General features: G+C 37.8%; 1 protein-coding gene across 1 annotated transcript; it reads left to right on the top strand.

Moving 5' to 3' along the window:
- The first annotated feature begins 19,335 nt into the window (after positions 1 to 19,335).
- On the top strand, positions 19,336 to 22,234 carry LOC145655870 (uncharacterized). The gene is made up of 8 exons (XM_081709335.1): positions 19,336 to 19,377; positions 19,798 to 20,077; positions 20,169 to 20,208; positions 20,430 to 20,600; positions 20,848 to 20,979; positions 21,102 to 21,523; positions 21,954 to 22,047; positions 22,176 to 22,234. Exons 1-6 carry the CDS (start codon positions 19,336 to 19,338, stop codon positions 21,334 to 21,336), a joined length of 900 nt encoding a protein of 299 aa, XP_081565461.1. The 3' UTR covers positions 21,337 to 21,523; positions 21,954 to 22,047; positions 22,176 to 22,234.
- Positions 22,235 to 26,319: the final 4,085 nt, after the last annotated feature.

The following is a 26,319-nucleotide window of genomic DNA, read 5'->3' as shown; positions in this document are numbered from 1 at the left end:
AATGTTGGTGGCTTTCCGGATGCAGCGTGTTAGGTAGATGTTGGTGATGGAGGGAAGAGAGACCTCAATGATCTTCTCAGCTGTTCTCACTATTCTTTGGAGGGTCTTGCGGTCAAAGGTGGTGCAGTTCCCAAACCAGGTAATGATGCAGCTGCTTTTGGCCAATGTTTTTTTAAAAAGAGATAAGGAGATACCAGAACAAAATAGAAAAGCAAATAATAGAGGAAGATGGCATGGGATGGAGGGATGGAGGGATGATAAAAGACGGGTAGTAACGGATAATTTATTCTATTCTCTCAGCTATTCTCTTTAACTAATTCTGAAGTCTGCATCTTTATTTTCTATTTGAATGTTAACTTTACGACTAGCTGATTGGGGTTTAGGAACGACACTAGCGTTGATTTTGATTCTAGCCACAGTTCTAGTAATAAGCAGTGTTACAACTCTACATGCAAAGTCACTGAACAGTTGACTGTTAATTCTGTAGTAAGCATAATGCAAAAAATACAACAACATATTTTGTTGTGATTGAAAAAATTATGTCCTAAATACATGCGTTGTAAATACATTGACATTAGTATTTTTAATTAATTTCTAACATTCAGAGACATTCAGAGGTGTTTCTATTAGGCCCAGAGTCAGCTAGGTCTCCACTCTCTAATTACTCAATGAACCTCAATGGTTTCCAAATCACATCTTCTCTAACAGTTAAAGATCTTGGAGTTATGGATCCCAGTCTCTCGTTCGAAGCTCACGTAAATAAATAATGTTTCTAGGACCCCCTTTCTCCACCTTAGAAACATTTCAAAGATTAGGAACATGCTCTCCACACATAACGCAGAAAAGGTAGTCCATGCATTTATTACTTCAATATTGGACTACTGTAATCCCTTACTATCTAGCTGTGCTATTAAGTGCCTAAAGTGCCTAGCGAGTTCAAAATGCAGCAGCCATAGTTCTTAATAGAGCTAGAAAATTTGATCACATCAATCATATCTTAGCTACTTTACTTTGGCTCCCAGTAAAATTTCGTATTGATTATAAACTACTTTTAATAATTCCAAATGTGCATTAGACTTTACAGTAACCTAAGACAACCCTTTTGCATGAAGGGAACTGGTAACTATGCTCACCCTCCATAATGTGCAAAAGATATTTAAAGTGTAGGACAGTCGAAGCATTATGTGTGCGTGTGCGTGATGTTATTAACATGACAGTAAAAGCTCACCATTTTTAAACGGGGGCTGATGGACTTTCCATTTATGCAAGACTTATGTCAAGAGTACATGTCAAAAATTAGAGACGAAATGAGGTGCTAAATGCTGCAATTAGGCATACAGCAGTCAAAGGCAATTTGGAAACACACTTAGAAAACAAAGATCATGATCTTTGATCATGATCAAACTTTCAAAAAGCTTCTCAACGTGACGAGAATGTGAGGTTTAGGTTCATCTATAGTGTTACAGTATCAATGTGAAATATGGCTATTGAGGTTAGCATCACGTAAGAGTGTATATGTGTGAAACATCTTCGTCGCCATAAATGTTGTGTTGTTACATAATTAAGCAGTCCATCCAGTTTCATTTACTTGATTTATTAGCAACCTGTGTCCACTGTCTAACTCAAGTATTTTTATTTTTATTTCCTCCATGTTGTTTATAATAGGCCTACAGTAAGAAATCATTTTAAAGGTGATCGCCATTTCTCCCACTGTACACTGTTGAAGCATACAAGTTTTTATTCAGTGAGAGATATGTCCTTTATGGGTGACATGCTACATTTGTTACTGTTTTCACTTAAACAAGGAAAATCATACTCAAAACAGATATATAAGTGGACAGTCAGGGTGAAATAAGTAACATTCTCCTTTTAATGTTATATTTTAAAAAAATATTAAAGGTCCTAAGTATGTCAGTGTTTTAGTTAGTCTTTTGGCCAATGTTTTTTTTAAAAAAGAGATAAGGAGATACCAGAAAAAAATAGAAAAGCAAATAATAGAGGAAGATGGCATGGGATGGAGGGATGGAGGGATGATAAAAGACAGGGGTAGTAACGGATAATTTATTCTATTCTCTCAGCTATTCTCTTTAACTAATTCTGAAGTCTGCATCTTTATTTTCTATTTGAATGTTAACTTTACGACTAGCTGATTGGGGATTTAGGAACGACACTAGCATTGATTTTGATTCTAGCCACAGTTCTAGTAATAAGCAGTGTTACAACTCTGCATGCAAAGTCACTGAACAGTTGACTGTTAATTCTGTAGTAAGCATAATGCAAAAAATACCTAGCATAAATAAATACGCAAGAATGCAGAGCACGAATAGTCGTTGCTTACAATCACTAGACAATCACTAGCAACTACATTTGCTAATCATTTTCTCTTTAAGGTTGGTGTAAATTGAAAACTATTGCAGACGTGACGTGTGATGTCATAATGCAGCCGCATCAATTATGCGATTATGATGTAGTCAACAGATTTTTCAAATGAACAATTTCTGTGAACCATTTTTAGTCTACAGATCACAGATAACGGTTACACTTGGATTTTCAAAACTAAATTTATTATGGGTCAGTCCGGTAGTTACGATTGCAATCCAAGACGCAAGGAACATGTTCCTTCTGAGAAATATGAAAAGGAAAAGCACGGGATATTTGGTAAATATAGGAAAAAGAAGAACGAAAAGACACGAGCCCAGATCCCTGCCAGAATATTCACGCAGCTTGTGCTATTGTTCACTTGCTGTTGTCGGAAGGGTGTTAAGAGAAGGAACACTACCTCAGTGGATGACTTCTTTAAGGGTAAGTTCTGACCACAGCCACCACTTGGATGAACTGTGTGTGTGTGTGTGTGTGTGTGTGTGTGTGTCTGAGAGAGAGAGATCTACGTAGAAGTGTTCTAAGTATCTATACAACGCTAATAAGACATTTTCTGTTACTTTTTAAACAGATACTAGACCAAAGTATTTATTGAAGAATGACTTGCCTACTGAGAGAACTGAATCAGCCATGGTAAGTAAAGTAGAACCAAGGCAAATGATTTAAAGCCATACTGAGGCAAGGGACAAAAGCCACAAAAAATGGAAAAACAGCTATGGTGAACAGTGATTCTAATTTAATGCTTGTACTTAAGTACACTGAAATGTCTTTGAATATAAATTACAAATGCATTTCAACAAATGTTGGAGAAATTAATTAAAAACACTAATGTCAATTTATTTAGAATATATTTAGGACACATACATTTAGCATATGCAATCTTTGTCAATTACAGGAAAAAAAAAATATTGTTGGTGGGTTTTTTGTTTGTTTGTTTTACATTCTCCTTAATATAGAATTAACAGTCGACTGTTCGGTGACTTTGCATGCTGAGTTGTAACACTGATTATTAGTATAATTGTGGCTAGAATCAAAATCAACACTAGCTAAAATGACTGAATGCATTGGAATTTATTATTCCAATAGCACAATTTGAATGGGTCTACGGTACCTTAGTGTGTCAGGTCCTGTTATTTCTGTTGAACATTTGATATTTGGGGGCACATTTTTACATCATTAGGCCTGCAGGCTATGTGATAACGGCTATGCGATAAAAATTGTATTTGTTTCCTTTCCAGTGCAATACAAACTATAAATTCCAAATGCATCAAAATGTAATTAAAGTCATATTTCAATTCAATGTATTTAAATACTGTTCAACAATATTTCTACTTATATCTACAGGTGGAACTGAAGTCTTTCAAAAAGATAGAACCTCCAGATATGAATTTCAAGATGATGCTTCCTGAAAAGACTCCTTTGAATCAGATTTACGATCACAATGACTGGGATGAATGTATTGAGGACCCGGAAGCCATGTTTGCTAGAGTGAGAAAGTCTGCAGTGGAGCAGAGCAATCCTAACACTTGTTTTCCATAAATTCTCACAATGCTATGAATTATACATTTCAAGTAGATGTAATTAAATATTGCTTAACACTGTTTCTCTTCATAGCTGGAACTGAAACTGAATTCTTTCATAAAGATGCAATATGATTTCTGTGAACATGATATGGACCAACTGATTGAGGAGATGGAATCCACAGTTGTTAGAGTGAGAAAGTTTGCAATGCAGCAGAGCAATCCTAACACTTGTTTTCCATAAATACTAACAATGCAATCAAATATGCATTTCAAGTAGATGTAATTAAATATTGCTCAACACGGTTTTTGTGTCTGCAGGTATTAGACGCCGTACTTGCTAGGGAGGATATGGTTGCATAACCTCTGACGACAGCAATAAACAGCATTAAAAATACTCTGACATTTTTCAGTCTAATCTCTGCCTATGTTGTCTGCAACACAGTCAATTAAACCATGGATAGTAATTATATCTTTTTTTTTTTGTCTCACAAACATTCTGAATGTAACATTTCCTAGAGCTTTTAAGATACAATCACCATACTTGGCACGCACACTATTTTTTCCCTTGATGTCCACTTACATCTATGTGGCTTAATAATCACAATTCATTTTTACACAACCAATTTCCAACCTCTATATATATCGCTCGGAATTCAACAGACACCTGTTGCTACTGCACCTTTAAGACGGATGTAAGATAAATGAGCTCCTTTATGATTGGCTGCCCTGTATTGTGCTTCATTCAAAAGGTACTCAGAGCTGAAATGCCTGAGAAAGGCAATTTAAGTGGGTGTGCTAAACCTCTATAGGCTGACTAGTCAGAGATAGGTCAATAAAGTGTTCTTGTGACATTAGAAATACAAATTTCAATATGGGGGCATTTTTGCAGCTAACTAAAACACTGACCTAGTTAAGAATTTTAACATTTAAAATAAATAAATAAATAAATAAATAAATATATATATATATATATATATATATATATATATATATATATATATATATATTAAAAGGTGAATGTTACTTATTTCACTCTGAATGTAAAACAGTGCATATTGTGTTAAACGGGATTTCCATCCCATGTTTTTAAGGCTGCCTTATGTATAAATAAATAAGCAAGAATGCAGAGCATGAATAGGTCAGTCTTCCATTCTGTATCACATACCTACCTTTGATAACACCGTGGTAACTGGAAAAAAAACAACCCTTTTTACTCAGTTGTCACTACTTCCAATAGACTTCACGCTAATCTCATAGAAGTCCACCCCTTTCCGTGTCCTCCGGAAACAGCACTTCCGTTGTGTTGTGACAGGATTTGTTCCTGAAGTTGTATGCGTTTTCTAAATTTGCACCGCATTTCTAAAGTGTGTTACCACTTTGATGAATATGCTTTGTGTATTTGCAGCACGATGGGTTTTCCAGGACACCGTAATTTATGCATGTTTAATTCCATCTTTTATTCACGTACTAAGCCCAACTCTATAGGCTAATATTTATAAAACCGAGATAACCATAGAAACGTCTTCATCTGTGCTTGATACTTTCACGGAAAAACGTAACTGCTGCTTGTCAAGCTTGTTTCATCAGGTTTTATATCATCGTCATGACGTGTTTGAATTGATCCCAGGCATATGCAGTCCTCATCAAAATCCATTCATGTCCTAGGCTGTGAGTAAGCTATGTTCTCTCTCTGGTCACAGTTGGCAAATAAATTGTGCATATAGATTGTGGGGAAAACACTTTAGCACGTGTTCTCCAAAGAAGTGTCTTAATATGAGCTATCTAGCTAGTTCCAATGTCAACTGTAGTCATAACACTGGGTTTCTCTCTGTGCTCAGGTGTCTTATTTGCATGCCAGTAACATGTTAGCGATATTGCAGTAGTGTGAATTTTTATGTTGCCCGTGATGAAAGGTGACAGGAAACAAAAATCCAAACATTTTTTTTGTTCAGGTCTTTTTAACGGTCATAACCGACACATATTTATCTAACAAAAAAATCAGGTTCCTCTAAATGTGTGGAAGAACTACTGTGTATATTTTTGTTTCCAGTGGCCTGAGTACCTAAAATATGTCACCATTTTAGGAAGCAGGAAAGCAGGGCTGCTTACAAACATGACATTAGTAAATTATTTTTGGGATATTTTCATTTATGATTTTCCCCTTTTTGTTGTTTGTTTGCTTTTTTACTTTCATTTTTTGTAGGGACTGTGATATATATTTTGTTATTTGAATGCATAATATAGCTTTGGGGCTCCCACAGACACTTGTGTATATAAACATATTAGGGGAGATTTTTTCATTGATTTGTATATGTTTGTGAAGGAATGCACTTAGTTCTCATGTTTGACCCACTTTAAAAATATTTTTTGACTTGTATCAGAAAGGAATACAAGCATTTATTCATATCAACATTTTCCTTGCAGAGTCATTTCAAAGATGATGCAACAGAATAGTTTTGCTTATCTATTCTGTACTTTGTTGATTGACAGGTAATTCCACCCTCAACTTTTTAGGGTGCCTCCCCATAATTGCTCAGCTCTTCTGTGTAATAAAAGCAGGATTGGTTTGTATATCACATTGGTGTAGGTCATTTTCACCCGTTATATAAAGAACATTCTAATGGCTTTGGGGGAGACGAACCAAATTAGTCCTTTATAATTGTAATTATATATTACTTCATTAGAAGTTTGTGATTATTCCTGTTATTCATCAACTTAGGTACCGTGATTTACTGGGGTAGGTCAAATTAAAAGATAATTGCCTGCTTATATTAGGTAAAGAAAGTTTTTTATGTCATAGTTTTCACTTACTATGATTGGGACAATACATCTTTTACATGAGGATGGATTTTATCAAAGCTTATATGGATCTGTATGCCATGCATAGGACGCTTATGCTTTATTTAGTTCACTAAATACAAGCAGTTCATTTTTGTTTTAAATGTTGATGTTCCACCTGCTCCATCAGACCCTCTGCTTTGACACTATGTCCACCTGATGTACATCAGTAAGCACAGCCTATAACAAGGTATGTCTTAGCCACTTGTAATCTTCTAAGCATTAAATTTCACAACATTTTTATGACAATGTTAGTCTTTATAGTTTCCATAACTAGGTGCTTAACTGAAATCAGCTCCAGTGTTTCATGTTGATGTCTTTCATTTTTCATACATAGTCATGTATATATTTGTGACATGCTACATTTGTTACTGTTTTGACTTGAACAAGGAAAATCATACTCAAAACAGATATATAAGTGGACAGTCAGGGTGAAATAAGTAACATTCTCCTTTTAATGTTATATTTTAAAAAAATATTAAAGGTCCTAAGTATGTCAGTGTTTTAGTTAGTCTTTTGGCCAATGTTTTTTTTAAAAAGAGATAAGAAGATACCAGAACAAAATAGAAAAGCAAATAATAGCGGGAGATGGCATGGGATGGAGGGATGATAAAAGACAGGGGTAGTAACGGATAATTTATTCTATTCTCTCAGCTATTCTCTTTAACTAATTCTGAAGTCTGCATCTTTATTTTCTATTTGAATGTTAACTTTACGACTAGCTGATTGGGGATTTAGGAACGACACTAGCGTTGATTTTGATTCTAGCCACAGTTCTAGTAATAAGCAGTGTTACAACTCTGCATGCAAAGTCACTGAACAGTTGACTGTTAATTCTGTAGTAAGCATAATGCAAAAAAATACAACAACATATTTTGTTGTGATTGAAAAAATTACGTCCTAAATGCATGCGTTATAAATACATTGACATTAGTATTTTTAATTAATTTCTAACATTCAGAGACATTCAGAGGTGTTTCTATTAAGCCCAGAGTCAGCTAGGTCTCCACTCTCTAATTACTCAATGAACCTCAATGGTCTCCCAATCACATCTTCTCTAACAGTTAAAGATCTTGGAGTTATGGATCCCAGTCTCTCGTTCGAAACTCACGTAAATAAATAATGTTTCTAGGACCGCCTTTCTCCATTTTTAAATTGACTTTATTAAGAAAATTCAATTCAATTCAATACAAACACTCCATCACAAAAACCTCACAAACAATATCTACCAGAGGGAACAGACTACCTTCACTCTATACATTAATAATTAACAACACAATTTACATCTGTAAATTAGGTATACATCATCCATTTATATGTCCAAAAGAGTCCAGGGAATTTTTCCTCTCATATCAAACGTCTTCAACCTTTTTAACTCACACACAATCTGTTTAAAAACTATTTCTGCAGGTATTATACATTGCTCAATAATCATCTTACATCGTGTTTTCCAAATCTTCGAATTTGTCACACAAACAATCATCCAACAAAGGTCCTTCACATTCTCAGTCAAATGCTCATTAAACACTCCATACCTAATACTTTTCCTGTTACGATCCCATTTAATCCCAATACGTTTAATTTTCTTCCAAATTTCAATAGTCCTTGTGCACTGCAGTAATAAATGTTCTATCGTTTCATCGGCTATGCAATTATACATCGGACATTCCTTTGTTGTAACAAAACAACTCCATTTGACAATACATCGTACAGGCAGTCTTCCAACAGATATAAGCCATGCAGTATCTCGAACATTTTCCGAGATACTTTTAGACTGCACATTTTTAACACAGGTTTCACATTCTGTCACTGTCAGACCCTTATAATTGACATTCCCCCAAAATCACAGTCTTGTATTGTTTTATCGATCATTTTATTTGGGGACTTATTCCAATCAATATTAAGCTGCCTATATTTAAACAAAAAATCTCCATATAGTAATTTAAAATAAGGAGCATGTTTCCTTGACTTGCCTCTTTTCTTTCCACTGATTTACATCTCCTACCCAAATTGCTTTCCAAAATATAGCTTTCGTTACATTTTTGCAAAAGGCATTTTCTAATTTCTGAGCTAACTCAACTCCCCCTAATCCGCTTTTATTTTTTGACTTGTACATAATTTCCCTTTTTGTCACTTCTGTTATTTCCCCAAATAAAACGAACACATTTTATTCAGCCTCTTAATACATTTCTCATCCGGAGGGAAAACCGTAGCCAAAAACAACAATTTCGAAAAAATAAAGGTCTTAACCTCCTGTATTCTAGTCTTATAGTTTGACACCCTCCATTTTCCCAATTCTAGTTTAATTTCACACTCCTTTTTCTCCCAATTCCGTTCGCTACATCTACCATTTACTACCATCAAACCTAATATTTTTATTTCAGTTTTTATTTCTACATCTATTGGTACAGGTTGCCCATCTCCTATCCATACCCCTTCACTTTTACTTTCATTTAATTTCGCTCCAGCCACAACTTCATACATTTCAAAGTGCCTCTTAACTATATGAAACTCATTTTGATTCTTGACATAAGCCATCACATCATCTGCGTACGCAGATATTTTCCATCTTTCCATAACTAACATTTGAACACCTTGTAATTGCTGATCATTTTTAATTTTATATAATAGTGGACTAATAGCGATGACATATAATGCAGCACTCAATGGGCATCCTTGTTTAACCCCTCTATGTATTTCAAAATCTTCAGTTAACACACCATTAACATTAATTTGTACTTTTGATTTACTATACAATAATTTAATAATATTTACAAACCTCTCTAGAAAACCATACTGTTCCAATGTACACCATAAGTAGTCTCTAGAAATATAATCTAAGGCCTTTTTCTGATCCTTTACTATTATATTAAAATCCCTCTCAGACCCTTCAGTAACCAAACTCCTTATTACTCTTAAACTATCCCACATGTATCTTCCTCTTATCGCACATATCTGTTCCAACTCTATGATAGCATTCAATATTTCTGACATCCTATTAACAATTATTTTTGCACAAATTTTGTACTCCAAGTTCAATAGGGTTAACCTGTCTCCAATTATCCAACTTACAAGGATCTCCTTTTTTATATATTAATGATATCACACTATGATAAAATGAATCATGCAATTGCCCCCCATCTAATGCTTCATTAAAAGCATCAGCTAGAAGATCAGCAATTTCACTAACGCACACCTTATGAAATTTAGCAGGTAAACCATCGGCTCCTGGAGTCTTGCGTATGTTTAATTCCTCTATTGCTCTGATAACTTCTTTTTTCCTAATTAATTCCTCCAACTCCTGCAGCTCCTCCCCTTGAATTCTAAAATAATCACTTGGAATGTAAACCTAGCCGAGGTCCACAACGAGGTGCAATTTGTAAAAGGACTTTTTTATTTCTCTCAGAGATAGAAATCTGGAGAAATAAATATATAAATGTATTACCCCCCATCAGAGGACCTTTAGAGCTTTATTATTAAAAATAAGACAGGCAGATGAACAGACAAACGCAAAATGTATATAGAATATTTTTAAGCATTCGCCATCTGCACCATTACAGGAATGATGTGCGTGTGTGTATGTATGTATGTATGTATGTATATATATATATATATATATATATATATATATATATATATATATATATATATATATATATATATATATATATATATGGTTATGTGCGAGTACATGTATGTTGGATTAGAGTGTGATATTTATCGTTTATTGATTCGCTCTGTATGGATTTTATCAAAGGTGTCCAGTCTAGATTATTGGTTCTGTTATTGATTAATTCTGAGAATTATTCTATAGATATATAGTCTATCAATAGATTTTTCTATTGGGTGACACTAACATTATTTTTTGTTTTCCAGTTCATGAGTATGTTTTTTTTTGTTTGCTATTTTTTTGCAATAATATTTTTATTATATCAATATAATAATGTTATACATAGTATCCTGTCATATTGGTTGATGATATGTCTCCTAGGAGACATAAAGATGGTGTTGGATGGATATGGTTATTTAAAGCATGGTATATGTTGGTGATGACGACTTGCCAAAATTGCTTGATTGGTGTGCTCTGCCATTGTGCGTGAATGTAATCGTCAGCTGTGTTTTGAGTAAAGTATGTACAGATTGCTGAGCTTGTGAAACCAATTTTAAACATCCAATGTGTAGTATAATGTACTCTGTATTATTTTGTACTGAATGCATTGTAGGTTAGTGTTGCTGTCACGTGGTAATTATTACACATTTTAATCCAAACTGCAGCGTCGGGGGCTGGTAATAAATCTTCTTCCCATTGTCTCGATGGGAGGGTAACTGTGAGATTTGATTTCACTATTATTTTGTATATCTTAGATAATAGATTTTTTGTATTAAGAATGTTTGTTTATAAATTCTGATATGGATGTAGGTATCGGAATTGATTTTTGAACACATAGATGATTTTAGCTGATGGTATTGTAGGAACTGGGTGCTTTCTATTCCGTATTTTGGGGCTAGTTGTGGGCGTGACATGAAAGAAGTCTTATGATAAATATGTTTAAGGTGTGTAATGCCCTTTTCTATCCAAGATGTAAAGTTTAATATTTTTGTTCATGGTAAAGTCTGGATTGTTCCAAATGGGAGAATGACTAGTTTGTGTGAGTGTGGAGTTTGATATCTTGTGGAATTTCCACCAGACTGTTAGTTTCATGGCCACCTTCAAACTGTCGAAACATGGAAATTTTTTAATATGAGTCTGGGCACATTTGAAAAACCTGCCGCAAACATTACTTACATTATATCTTGTTTATGTGATTGACTGTGTTCGTCTAGCCACAAGTACTTTTTGATTTATTTATTTTTTAATTTGGTAATTTTATATATAACAGCAACAACTGACATCTTAAGTTTTATGACAAAATGTGCAAACAAGCTGGCCTGAGAGGTTTGTAGTGGGATATGACTCAGTGCATCTCTGGTGCTGCTTTTGATGAGTACAGTGTCATAAGTGTGTCTGTCCAGCAGTGCAAAGAGGGGATACAGCTCCTTCTCCCAGAGGTTTCCGATAAATATGTAGATATGTTAGTATGTAATAGAAAGACAGCTGCCCAGCCTCATAGTCTAGGTACATGCCCGCATTCCTGGGCAATTGTGTCAGGGGCAGAGGGGTCTCAGGCTTGGTGCAGGTGTACAACTTCGGGGTGTTCCTCCAGAGCACCCAGAAACCCTCACAGTGGCTTTCGCAACTTGCTCAGACTCAAATCTGAATATCGGCGTCCGAAAGGTCTTAGAGAAGAACAAAAAACACAATACATTTGATTAAATCGTTCCAGTATAAATATGGTTATCAAACATGCTTTTAAAAATATACTTCCATGGAGATGGTGCCCTACAGGGTGGTGTTGGAACAGTGTGTACAGGCTTAGTGTCATGTTGTGGCCCCGCCCCCTCCTCAAACATATTGGTGTGTGTGTGTTCGTCTGTGTTGCCACACCCTCTCGTGTCGTTCACCTGTTCTCTGTTATGTGTAATCGGCTTGGGTGTATATATGTCTCGTGTGTCATAGTACGTGTGTTGGTGTTTGAGATGTGCATAGTGTTTGAGCTTTGTTGTATGTTTTGCATGTTTGCAAAAATAAAAGTGCGTTTCATCGTGCCTCGTCCCCGCATCCTGCTTATCCTTGCAACGTCACAACTAGACCACTTTAGATGTAACTTAGAACCTCCAGTGACCTCTGTATGTGTTTCTTTAGTTGTATGAGCTCCACTGGAGGACTCTGAATAGTTGACAATGGAAGAGGGCTATATCAGATTCACCCCTTCTGCCTCGGTGTGACAGATTAACACACTGCATTAACGTTTAGAAATAAAAAACATATGATAAACACAGTTTAGAAAATATTACCTTGTAACAATTCATTCAGTATATGAACTGTTTTCTGTGTCCTTATGTCTATAAATTAAAAGTAATAAAAAATTTAAATGATAAATAAATTACAATAAATGTATAAATGTTCACAAATAAGAAACTACATTGGTCTGCACTTTTCTCCACAGATTCAAGGAACTCATGAAAGTTGGAAGCTATAGAAACACATAATACAGAATTATAGACTGACTGATGTGTGAGCAGAAAGATCACTGTGATGTTCTCATATCTAAAGCACTCAAAGCATTGATGTTATGTAAATGAACTGTGATCTGATTGGTTTAAGGAAATAGATTCACCTACTTTGAAGTTCAAGTTTTTATCAAAAGGTTAGAACTGGTTGACTATACTTTGTCTGTTCTGCAACAGGAAATTTAAACATTTATATCCAAAGTATTACGCGATAGAAATCAATTTAAGACTACCCGTTATTGACCGCTAGATGGGGGAAGATACGAAGAAATAATTGAGTCCAGATGCTCCTGCCCGACTTTACGGTGAGACTCTGCTTTTACGTCATTAAAACGTTAAAGAAAAAAGGCCGCCATATTTGTAGTTCCACAACGTGAAAAGGCGTCATTTTGTATGCCAAAGAATGAATAAACACCATGCCATGCCTTGAAGACGACGAAATTGCAATCTATTTAGCTAGCCATAAGAATAAGAATAGCTGTTTGATTTACATAATCACAAATATATTGCATGTACATACATCTACATTTCAGCCGATCAAAATGTTTCACGTACTTATAACCGCAACTTTATGTTACAGCGGTCATATCAGAGATTTACCAATATAAAACGCAACAGGTGTCGTGTTCTGTAATAGAACATTAACATTCATATCCATATTACACTGCAGAAATCAATTCAAGACTGTAGAGTCGTCGTACCAAATGACGTAAACTCAATATAAACCGCTGACTTAATTTAATGAACAGTATTAAGATAATGAGTGAGTACAGCGAGTCTTGTCTTACTGATGCCTGTTCTAACTGAACATAGGCAGACTCCTGCATGCTGACTGGTCTAGTCACCAAACACCTGCAGCTATGGCAGCTCGTAGCAGGCAGTTACCCCTGCCATAGAATTAAAAAGATTCCATTTCAGCAAATGTTAGCGCATTTGACAATGGGACAGAGACAGAGCAGGACGAAAATCCACCCTCTGTCGACTGAACATGTGCGGCGGAGGATGAGCAATGACTGGCCCATTAGACCAATCTTGAAGCGTGTCGAATTCTGCATAGAAAGTGACCAAAGCTGGAGGTTCTCTGCACGAAGATCAGGCACTAGCAGGCAAACCGAGCATTGCAAAGGCCATATTTGAAATTCCCACAATGCTTTTCTCACCGGGCGTATGTCGGGGCAATAACATTGTCAGTTGGTCCTAGCAGACAATTATCAGCATGACAAGAGTCTTTCATATCAATAAATTCTGACAAAACTTTGAAAGCGATAAGCAGTGGTTAGCTCGAAAGTTATTCATAAACAAGCATGTTGAAAATTACGAAGCAAGAGACTTAGATCAGCTGTTGTCTCTATCGATGGTCTGAGTGAACCATGTGTTCTTAGCATGCAGGTAGGGTCTAACGCCTTCTGTGCTGAGTTGCTGTTTCCAGATTTTAAAAATAGAACTCATTGTTAAACGGCATCTGTAATAGTTAAGGAAAGTGCGTTATAAGTATAAAGTGTTACAGTAAGTGTTTTGGCCCCTGACTGCCATTAGGACAAGCCAAGACAACCGCTCACTACGTTAGCTTATCTACTTGTTAAATCAGCCTGAAATTAAGATACAGCTAAAAGTGTTGATTTTTATACTAAGATTTTAACAACTTCAGCCAAAGTATTCAGAATGTAAATGTTTGGTCTAGCAGGTATGGCCCACAACTGATGCAGAGAGTGCATGACATGGCAGAGGGGATTCATGTTGGCAAAATGCCCTCCTACGAATTAGTCCCAAATACTGAAGCAAAAAAGAGGCCGAATTCATCTGATGGAAGTAAGTCTAAAAGGGCTTCTTGATGATGTTACCCTGGTGACTTGCATTCTTTCCAGATGCTCAACAACCACTAAAAGTAGTGCATTGCTAAAAACTACTACTTGTGCTGGAGGTGTTGAAAATATGGTTTCCTTGTCATTGTCAGTTTGATTTTATAAGGTTCTACGTGGGTATCGATAGGAGCTGAAACTGTGCATGTGTTGCCCCTCTGAGGAGATGAGCCAATGAGGAAGATGCCCGTGTTCAAATTTGGCTCTAGACCACGCTTTGAGCTGGTGCACTTTGTCAGCGGTTGAAGTTGCAGCAGCATTGGCGGAGTGGGACGCAATGGGGAGAAGGAGAGCGAGAAGGATCTCAGGAGTGAGAAGCTGAACAGCGGCAAGCAGCGGGAGGCTGGAGACAAAGCCTCTCCTCTCCCTTCTCTGACACAAACACAGTCACGTGTTATATACTCACATAATCCAAAATCCAGCATCTTTTATTTGCTGTTAGCTGGCGAAGAGTAATCAGTATAGTCAGATTCCTTTAATGTAAACACTTGGGAAAATTCCTGCCATGATACCACTTTGGACACAGGGAAGATTTGATAGTAAATATTCTGGCAGGGACAGGCCATGACGACTAAGGAAAGTTTATAATGAAGGTTAATTACACCATTCCATAAAATATAGATTCAGTTAAAATGATCAAACTTTTAAGTCATTCACTTTTATTTTTATGTAGCTAACCCTTTCTTACCGACTTAGTACAATGACAGGAGTTAATCAGAAACGCTCTCATTGGCATTTCTGCTTGAATTGGCTTGACTTGGAAATGGTTGGCTGGAAAATTCCTGCCATGAGATCACTTTGGACACAGGGAAGATCTAATAGTACATATTATGACAGGGTGAGGTCATGACTGCTTAGAAAAGTTTATAATGAAGGTCATGAAAGGTCAGTTTTGACTAATTGCAAAAAACACCATGTAAACATTAGAATGGGAAAGTCAAGCGGTCTGAGCGAAGCGAACTGCGAACGAGGCATGGAACAGACTAGCCAGGACCAATATTTTGAAAGTGATCAGAAGAGGATGACATCAAGAATCATTCTGATGATCAAGTGGCGCACGGTCAAGCAAATTGCAGCCAGATACAATGCTGTTGCTCCAACTAACATGTCTGAAGGCACACCATGGGTCCTCTGAAATCAGTAGATGTTTGAACAGAAGGGCTTACCTATGTATTGTGACCAAGTGCATCCCTTCATGCAGCTGCTTAAACTATGGCAGAAGGACACTTTCAACAAGACAAGAAACCCTGCCGCAAGGGTTGTATAATCACGGATTTGTTCCAGTATCAAGACAGCAAATTTTCAATGTTTCCCTGGCCTTCACAGTCCCCAGATCTTAATCCTATAGAACATCCCTGGGTAAAGGTATAACAGGCAGTTTAGAACATGTCAGTCCCTCCATGTAATTTGAGAGAAAATATCCTAGGAAGATTGGACCAAAAGGAAAAGCACATTTGGTAAATATGGGAAAAAGAAAAACGAAAAGACAAGATCCCTACCAGAATATTCACGCAGCTTGTGCTATTGTTCACTTGCTGCTGTCGGAAGGGTGTTAAGAGAAGGAACACGACCTCAGAGGATGACTTCTTTAAGGGTAAGTTCTGACCACAGCCACCACTTGGATGAACTGTGTGTGTGTGTGTCTGAGAGAGAGAGATCTACGTAGAAGTGTTCTAAGTATCTATACAACGCTAATAAGACATTTTCTGTTACTTTTTAAACAGATACTAGAAGAAAGTATTTAATGAAGAATTACTTGACTACTGAGGGAACTGAATCAGCCATAGTAAGTAAAGTAGAACCAAGACAAATGATTTAAAGCCAAACTGAGGCAGGGGACAAAAGCCACAAAAAATGGAAAAACGGCTATGGTGAACAGTGATGCTAATTTAATGCTTGTACTTAAGTACACTGAATGTCTCTGAATATAAATTACAAATGCATTTCAACAAATGTTCGAGAAATTAATTAAAAACACTAATGTAAATGTATTTAGAATATATTTAGGACACATACATTTAGCATATGCAATCTTTGTCAGTTACAGGAAAAAAAAAATACTGTTGGTGGGTTTTTTGTTTGTTTGTTTTACATTCTCCTTACTATAGAATTAACAGTCGACTGTTCGGTGACTTTGCATGCTGAGTTGTAATACTGATTATTAGTATAATTGTGGCGAGAATCAAAATCAACACTAGCTAAAATGACTGAGCGCATTGGAATTTATTATTCCAATAGCACAATTTGAATGGGTCTACGGTACCTTAGTGTGTCAGGTCCTGTTATTTCTGTTGAACATTTGATGTTTGGGGGCACATTTTTACATCATTAGGCCTGCAGGCTATGTGATAACGGCTATGCGATAAAAATTGTATTTGTTTCCTTTCCAGTCCAATACAAATTATAAATTACAAATGTATCAAAATGTAATTAAAGTCATATTTCAATTAAATGTATTTAAATACTGTTCAACAATATTTCTACTCATATCTACAGGTGGAACCTAAAGATATGAATTTCAATGAGAGGGATAAATGTATTGAGGACATTTGTTTGCTAAAGTGAGAAAGTCTGCAGTGGAGCAGAGCAATCCTAACGCTTTCAAAAGGTACTCAGAGCTGAAATGCCTGAGAAAGGCAATTTAAGTGGGTGTGCTAAACCTCTATAGGCTGAATAGGCAGAGATAGGTAAATAAAGTGTTCTTGTGACATTAGAAATACAAATTTCAAAAGGGGCATTTTTGTCAGCTTAACTGACATAGTTAAGAATTTTAACATTTAAAATATATATATTAAAAGGAGAATGTTACTTATTTCACTCTGACTGTAAAACAGTGCATATTGTGTTAAATGGGATTTCCATCCCATGTTTTTAAGGCTGCCTTATGTATAAATAAATATGCAAGAATGCAGAGCATGAATAGGTCGGTCTTCCATTCTGTATCACATACCTACCCTTGATAACACCGTGGTAACTGGAAAAAAAACCAACCCTTTTTACTCAGTTGTCACTACTTCCAATAGACTTCACGCTAATCTCATAGAAGTCCACCCCTTTCCTTGTCCTCCGGAAACAGCACTTCCGTTGTGTTGTGACAGGATTTGTTCCTGAAGTTGTATGCGTTTTCTAAATTTGCACCGCATTTCTAAAGTGTGTTACCACTTTGATGAATATGCTTTGTGTATTTGCAGCACGATGGGTTTTCCAGGACACCGTAATTTATGCATGTTTAATTCCATCTTTTATTCACGTACTAAGCCCAACTCTATAGGCTAATATTTATAAAACCGAGATAACCATAGAAACGTCTTCATCTGTGCTTGATACTTTCACGGAAAAACGGAACTGCTGCTTGTCAAGCTTGTTTCATCAGGTTTTATATCATCGTCATGACGTGTTTGAATTGATCCCAGGCATATGCAGTCCTCATCAAAATCCATTCAAGTCCTAGGCTGTGAGTAAGGTAGCTAGCTATGTTCTCTCTCTGGTCACAGTTGGCAAATAAATTATGCATATAGATTGTGGGGAAAACACTTTAGCACGTGTTCTCCAAAGAAGTGTCTTAATATGAGCTATCTAGCTAGTTCCAATGTCAACTGTAGTCATAACACTGGGTTTCTCTCTGTGCTCAGGTGTCTTATTTGCATGCCAGTAACATGTTAGCGATATTGCAGTAGTGTGATTTTTTATGTTGCCCGTGATGAAAGGTGACAGCGAATAAAAATCCAAACATTTTTTTTGTTCAGGTCTTTTTAACGGTCATAACCCACACATATTTATCTAACAAAAAAATCAGGTTCCCTAAACTATCCCACATGTCATACTGAAGGAAAAAAAATCACTTGTTGCTAAGAGATAGTAGAAGCACAGTAATCCGCTACCTGTAAAAATAATTGAACGTTACAACTCTGGCTTTGAATACATTCTTATGGATTCTATTTACAGTGTGGTTATACAATAAAATAAGTTGTACATTAAAATAATTGTAATTATTTACAGGTGCACACGTTTGCCAGAGCGCAAGACTAATTGCGTTTTAAAGTAACAATGCTTATAGATGTATGTCTAGAGAAATTAGGGCGCAAATGTAACTTTGTAGCCAGTTATCTATGATAAAACGTAACCTGTCATATTTGGAACATTTCTCCTTACCACAGGGCGAGACAGTGAGGATTTTAGGAAAAAACATTACGCTACCTGAATTTACCAAACTATACTGCGGAAGTTAAAGAATCTTAACGTTTGAAACGCTTACACACACACACACGTAAATAATATTTATTTTCAAGAGGGTGACAACGTATGAGAACTGAGAACTTGCATCAGTAATGACGAAATAATACATATTCATAACATCTAAGAGTCAAAACTCCGTTTTAAAACAAAACAATGAGGTGCGCTGTATCGCGAATATCAGTTAAAGGACCTGTAAAAACCATATTTGATATTTTACTTAATTCTCTAATCGAGTAGATCACAGATTCGAACAGGATGGGCTGTGTTTGCTCGTGTATGAAGGTATGTATGTTTTTTCCTACACTTTGGGAACGATTTTAAATACGATAATCTGAAAAGGATTAAGATTTATTGTGCATGTCACGGAACGCTTCCACTGGTCACGTGGTATGGCCCGCCGCGTGCACTGGGAGTTGTTCGTTGACTGTCTCGTGTGTAACCTTGCCTATGTTGTTCAGCACACACCTGCATCGGTTTACTCGTCATGTTTGTATGTATTTAAACCCTTGTTAGTGTGTGCCTTATTGTCAGTCGTTGATCATGTTCACGGTCACAGTTTGTGTTATACGTGAGTGCCGGTGTCTGTATCGTATGTTAATAATCGTTAATAAACGTCTCCGTGGAGCGAGTCTGTACGTCCTGTTCCTTGAGCAGCGGCACTGGGGCCGTTACAGTGCGTAACTAATTAGCATTTTCCTGTAAAAAAAATAGCGCAAATGCAGATGATTAAAAAGTTTTGTTTTGTTTTTTTTTAAATCAAAATGAGATTATTGTAAGAATACCGAGATATCGCTAAGTCGCGATAATACTGCATATACAAATCAATACGTTTCTACAATGCTTTTCTACAGAAAAAGAAGGAGAAAACGAATAGAAGTTGGTGGAGACACATAATCTCATCCTCCAAAGTGTCTGACTCCTGCGTGGCATTAGACGGTCACGCCGCGAATGTGACCACCTCCACTTCTTGCCCCTCTTCCTCTGAGGGGTCCCTGATCTTCAGTACTGCTTCTTCCTTTTCACCTGTGGACATATCCCACAATGCCTCTTCTACCCAGTCGTGCCTTCCTGGTCAAGCCTCCTCCTCCTCCTCATATGAGTCGCTCAGGACTACAGCAGTGATTGTTCCTGGTTAGAGCTCAGCAGATTTGATCATGTTGTTCAAATGCATAGTCTGTTTTTGGTTAAGGACATTTACTCCAAGTTTCTGTTCTCTATACAGAGGCTGCAGATAAAGATGTGGACTCCGTGCGCATTGAGAGGTGGGTACATTATCAAAATTCATCTTCGTGGCAGAGAAAAGTGTGGCATGGTGGTTACCCAATGGCACTGCCATTGTAACTTCCTTAGGGCATAAAACGAGAAAAAACATCATTGTATTTTTCATTCTTCACACCTTTATCTGTCTAAGGGTTGTTATGTGAACATTTTGTGCATAACTGGCCACTCTGTATTCATCTCTCCCTTCTTTTCTGTCTCTCAGGTTTCCGGCTGTTCTGATGCAGGCAGACACTCGTGTTCAGCCGCGGAATTTATTGCGACAGCTGCTGCACGTCCTCAGGAGTAAAAGGATGCGTCAGATTGGTCAGGGTGAGGGCCAAGGCCACACCCCCATCCATTCCGCTGTCGAACACCTCAACATTCGGCAGCTCGGGTAAAGACGAGAATACACACCGCGTTTTACTACACAGCCTATTAAGAGTAGATGATTTTACAGTTTACACAGGTGAAGCTCAGTCTTTTTCTCCTATACAAATACAAACATATTGTAATTAAATGAACAGTAAGTCATTTAGCAGTTCTTCTTCACATTATGAAACAGCCATTATACTGACATGTAGTGGCCTGGATGTTTCAGAGCTTCTGCACTAAATCTATTTTTAACATGGATGACCTGTTAGGTTTCCCAACATTGGGAACAGCTGCTATATGAACGCCACTCTGCAGTGCCTACTGAGTATCTCCTGCTTCTGGAGACCCATCAGAGCTCAGTCATCCTGCTTGACGGATCCTTCTAGTTGCCAGATGCTCAGGTACCCGTTCAGAACCAGAGGCTTCACATGGGTCTAAATGAACTGTTTAATCATGAGTGCTTAAGGAGGTGCTGTGATGCTCAGAGATATAAACCACTTGGTCTCCCTGTTGCTGTGTGTAGATGTTTTTCAGATCTGCAGCAGGCCCAACTCACCACTCGCAGCACAAAGCAGAAGGTGCAGCTCCTGGGAGCCCTGCTTGAGTGTGTTTCAGCCCGCTGCCCTGCATTCGAAGAGGACTATGAACAGGTCCAGCTAAATGGCCCCCTCAGCCATTCAGAACACATCAGAACCTCACGCAGTACCCTGCAGGAACTGCACACGGCCACCTTTGTTTTCTCACCGTGCTGCTGTTGAAGTCCAGGAGCAAATCCTCCTCTGATGTTCTCCTGTGCTGTCCTCCACAGGATGCTCATGAGTTCCTGATGCTCTGCTTACTGCAGCTGAAAGAGGAGGGAGAGAGACTCAGGGCCTCTTTCTTCTCTTACATCTGCCCTGTGGCAAACTTTGAGTTTCATATCAAGTCTGTGCTCACATGCACCAGGTAATTAGGTATCACTGTTGCATATCTCCTTTGTGTTAATGGACTGGTCTTAACCAGTCTTAACATGTTTGTTTAAAGTACATTTTCTCACCGAGAGTAGGCGCTTTCTCCGGACATCTCTGTTTAAAGTATTCATGAAAGTTTCATAACATACATAACTTAAATATGAACATTTAAAATGCTCACAAGTTCAGCTTGTATTCATCACATAGCTTTCAAATCTCAGAGTGTGTGTGAGTTTGGGAAAACATAACAGACATGGACTGAGCATTCGAAATGTTTTCTGCTCTGATGCTTCACATTAGATAAGATGTTATCTACTTGTAAAACTGAGCAAATTAGCATGTGATAACTCACACACTGTATAAGGGATGCAGGAGATTATTTCTGTGCAAATGTTGTAACATTTCTGTTCTCCATTTTGTGAAAGCTGTGGAAAGCAGAGCTGCAGAGTGGATGTCTACAACCACCTCTCTGTAAATCTGAGCCCTGCTACGACCGACAGCCTACACACTTACTTTAAGGTTGGTCACCTCACACACCCTCTTTGGATAAGGCTTCATTACTGTGTTGTAAAGGAGAGAATACAGTTATGACATGCTACCATTTTGATTTTATCACTCTCAATGAAAGGGTCTCTTTCTTTTTTCAGCCAACACTACTGGAGCATTTTTGTGAGTGTGAAGCAGGCTGCGAGGCAACTGAAGAGGTGGAGTTTTTCACACTGCCACGGTGAGTCTCGTCTGACGTAGATGACCTTAAAGAATGAGTTTTAAACCAGTCCAACACACACACCCTCCTCCACTCACACACACTTCCAGTCCTTAAGTCACTTTTCCTCTTGGAACAGTATTTTCGTCCTCCACCTTAAGCGGTTTGACATGCTGGGCCAAAAGCTCTCAGACGTGATGGACGTCCCGTCCGAGCTGGATCTCTCTGCCCTTCCTGGGGTGGCTTCTCTCAGGCAGCAGTCGAGGTGAGCTCGTACCATCAACCCGTGCCCACATACTTCTCTGTCCACCCATTCCCATTTAGCTACAAAATGCCGACTGAATGGCTTTGTGGTTTGTCCTCAGTGGAGCAGCGGGAACCCAGGACAAACCGCAAGAAATGCAAAATGATAAACTGGGGGAAAACTCCAGTCCCCAGCCAGGTAGAGTTGTGCCATTTTCTTACAGTGGAGTGATAATACGGCTGTGTATAAGTATCTGCCATAATGACTAAGTTCTTTTAACCCATCAGTAGTAAATGAGAGAGGAGAAGGACAGGGAGCTAGAGGACAGCAAGTAAGCCTACCGGTGAGGAGAGAGAGAGACCAAAAAGAAGAGAGATGCAAGCTGAGAGAGACACAGAGACAGAATGAGAGAGAATGAAAGAGGCCTGTTAATACAGAGATGGCGTTCGATCCGTGATGCGTTTTCAGTTAATCGTATGAAAAAAAAGATGTATTTGTTTGTTGCAGGAATGTGCACCCACTGGCACCTACAGACTCCAGGCGGTGGTTTCTCATTTAGGTGACAGCATGGACCATGGTGAGTAATCTGACATTATTTATACACGTGCAGTAGAAACTATTAAATGACTAAGGACCACCGACTACTCCGACAGGCCACTATATCAGTGACACAGCTGAGGGAGAAGGACAGAGCTGGTTGTCATTCAGTGACTTAAAAGTATCAAGAAGCACTGAGCCAGCCATCCTGAAGAGCAGGACAAAAACAGCCTACCTGATTTTCTACGTGCACAGGTAGAATCTCACCTTTCAGACTTGGGAATGTAGGTACCTCAGTCTAGGAGCACTCTAACAGAAACAAGTTTTACAAGCTTTTATATGTAGGGAGTAAATTAGCCTTTACTGTGCCCTGGGACTGCAGGTCTCTTGTGCATGACAGGTGAGTGAGGCCTACTCCCAGCACCGGTTGGCAGGTGCTAACCTTCTTTCTCAGTCCTTTCACCCTTCCCTCTCTGTAAAAGAATTAAAAAAAATTTAACCCATTAAAATGAGCCATTTTTTATTCTCCACAAAATAGTAAATGCCCCCTCTGGTGTTCTTGTTAAAACACTTTTTCCATATTTTTATCCCATAGATTTATAACATGAATAATACTATACTTGTCAAGTCAACATATTTAGATGAGGTGTCCTAGTGTCAGTTATTGTCTTCTAATCGCTATTGGAGATGTACAAGTCCCCATTCTTTATCCCCAACATTGTTCATACTAAAAGATACATTTCTTTTCCAAGTAGCACATGGCAGTGATTAAACACCTATTTACATGGACGTCACTTCCATCGCCACATATGAGAACACTACCAGGGTGCTTCACTGACAGAGGAAGAGCTTCAGTCCTTTTTGAGAAATAACCAACTTGTATTTTAATTTGCAGATGTTAGGAGTGAACCAGCATCTGTCTATAGTTCTTTTAATTGTGAGCACACATATTTAAACCCTTGTTTTGTTGTTGTTTGTCAGTGTTTGACCCCATGTATGCTGCTTTGTTGTGTTTTAAGACTGCCTGTTATGTTCTAAGTAGTGTTAATGCTTAATGTTCTTCATGTTTGGTTTTGTCTTGTTCTGTATGATAATAAACGTCTGTGGCATCTGAACCACAGCTCATCTTTGCATCCGGCTTCACGTCACAGGAACACCGACCGTTGAAGGTTGCCTCGAGCCAAGGGAAAGAAGAAAAAGGGGAAGAAGCAGTGTAGCTGCTTCTACCCAACCCATGCAGGAGAATCCTCCATACTTGTGGGAACACTCCCTGTCATCACATCGGGGGAGAGTATCTCTGGAGGATTTTGGGGGGGCCCTGGTGGTGGTCCAGGATCAGATGCTGCAGAGTCCTGCCTACCTTCACTGGATTACCGGGACCCGTACGATTACGACTACCAATATCCAGGGTCAGACTCTGCAGGGTCCTACTATCCCCCCACAGACTACCAGGAGGATTACAGCAGGAGTGAGGAGTATGTTGACGTCGGCCTCAGGTCAGACACCGAATCCGACCGCTCTGAGGATCCATCAGTGGAGGTGGAGGAGGCCCGCCATGAGGATCCTTCCTGTGGTTTATAGACCAGGTCAGAGGACTCTGAAAGCGACGAGCCTCCGATGTTAGTGCTTAATGTTCTTCGCGTTTGGTTTCATTTTGTTTTGTGTGTTAATAAACATCTGTCTCATGTGAACCATGGCTCGTCTTTGCATCCTGCCTCGTCTCCCACGTCACAGAACAGCAATTCATCTACACTTCTCACAGATAAAACTATCGCTAACGGCGAAGAATAAACGTTGCAAAAAAGCAGTAAGAGCTAGTGTGCAGAAACAGTGGTGTTAGCGCGAAACAGTTTCAAAAACAGGAGTCTCCTTATGAAGGAAGGAGGTTCTTATGAACCTCTGTATTTTGACAGCAAGTATTGACCATGTGCCATTAAAACCATGCCAGGTATGGTATTAATCCACAAAATAGCACATCAAATCTAATTATTTGGCTAGTACAGGGTTATGCAATATTCCCTCACCTCACCAAAATGCAACAGCTTGAATTACTTAACTGATTAATAATAATAAAAAATCTTTCCTGACTATAAAAATATAGCTGACCCATTAGAAAGATTAAACATCCAGTGAGTGTGTATCCTGGCATGTTAAGGTAAAAGGCATCTCCGACTGGAATACATTTAAGCGGTTTCGGGCGCCATCTGGTGGCGACTTGGAGTCCTTATCACGCTCTCATTTCTTTTGTATGGCGGGACAAGTGTTTTGTTATCCTACCTATCGAACAGTCCTACCTAGATTTAATGCACTTATGTACATTAGCATTAGTCCAGGCTTCTGGTGTTTATTTTGGATGCATATATTATAATTAGGCTACTGTGGACATTTGTATTTTGTATAGCTACAGCACCTGTACTTCACACACGTGTAGTAATCGGATCTAGAAAGTTGTCAGCCCTATTAAAATATTAGGTTTATAGTATAATAGTTTAATTAAACAGACAAAGCGTTAATCACAATCATTTGCATGATGATTAATCTTGAACCAAAAATCTCGCCGGGACCTATAGTTCTCTTTCCAGACATACACCCAATAAAACTGTGCTTGATCATTTCTTATTGATAGCCACTGACTATAGGATCAATAGAATAGTACAACCAAATAATCTTTAATCTTTGGTTTACTGTAATACAATTTAGAATTGCGATGTTACCCTTTCAAGAAGAACTGAACACACTGTGATAAGAGCAACTGGATGTAGCTTTATTGACATGCTGGTCAAGGACTCACATCTAATATGTTTAAAATACATTAATTGAGGCCAAATGCAGCATAAAAACTTTTTTAATTTATACAGAACCAAAACAATCAACATTAAAATATAGAAAATATATAATGTATAAAAATATGGGTATTGTTAAAAAAAAAAACAAACAAAACTAACCCTAACCCTACGCTAACCAAACCCTAATCCTAACCCTAAACCAGTAGCACAGACATGTGTCCCAATTTGTCTGGGACAGCAAGAGATAGATAGATAGATAGATAGATAGATAGATAGATAGATAGATAGATAGATAGATAGATAGATAGATAGATAGATAGATAGATAGATAGATAGATAGATAGATAGATAGATAGATAGATAGATAGATAGATAGATAGATAGATAGATAGATAGATAGAGAGAGAGAGCTACTTGAAAAGAAATGTGAGCTATGTCCTATTTTCCTTTCTTTACTGCAACACTGTCATGGGACCCAATGTTAATGCCTTTCTTTTGTTCCACTTTCCCACTATTCA

The sequence above is a fragment of the Electrophorus electricus genome, unplaced genomic scaffold (genome assembly GCF_041902795.1).
Source record: "Electrophorus electricus isolate QZ-2024a unplaced genomic scaffold, ASM4190279v1 Scaffold38, whole genome shotgun sequence".
Lineage (NCBI taxonomy): Eukaryota > Metazoa > Chordata > Actinopteri > Gymnotiformes > Gymnotidae > Electrophorus > Electrophorus electricus.
The sequence above is the reverse complement of the archived record's forward strand: the minus strand, read 5'-3'. Positions and strand labels throughout refer to the sequence as shown.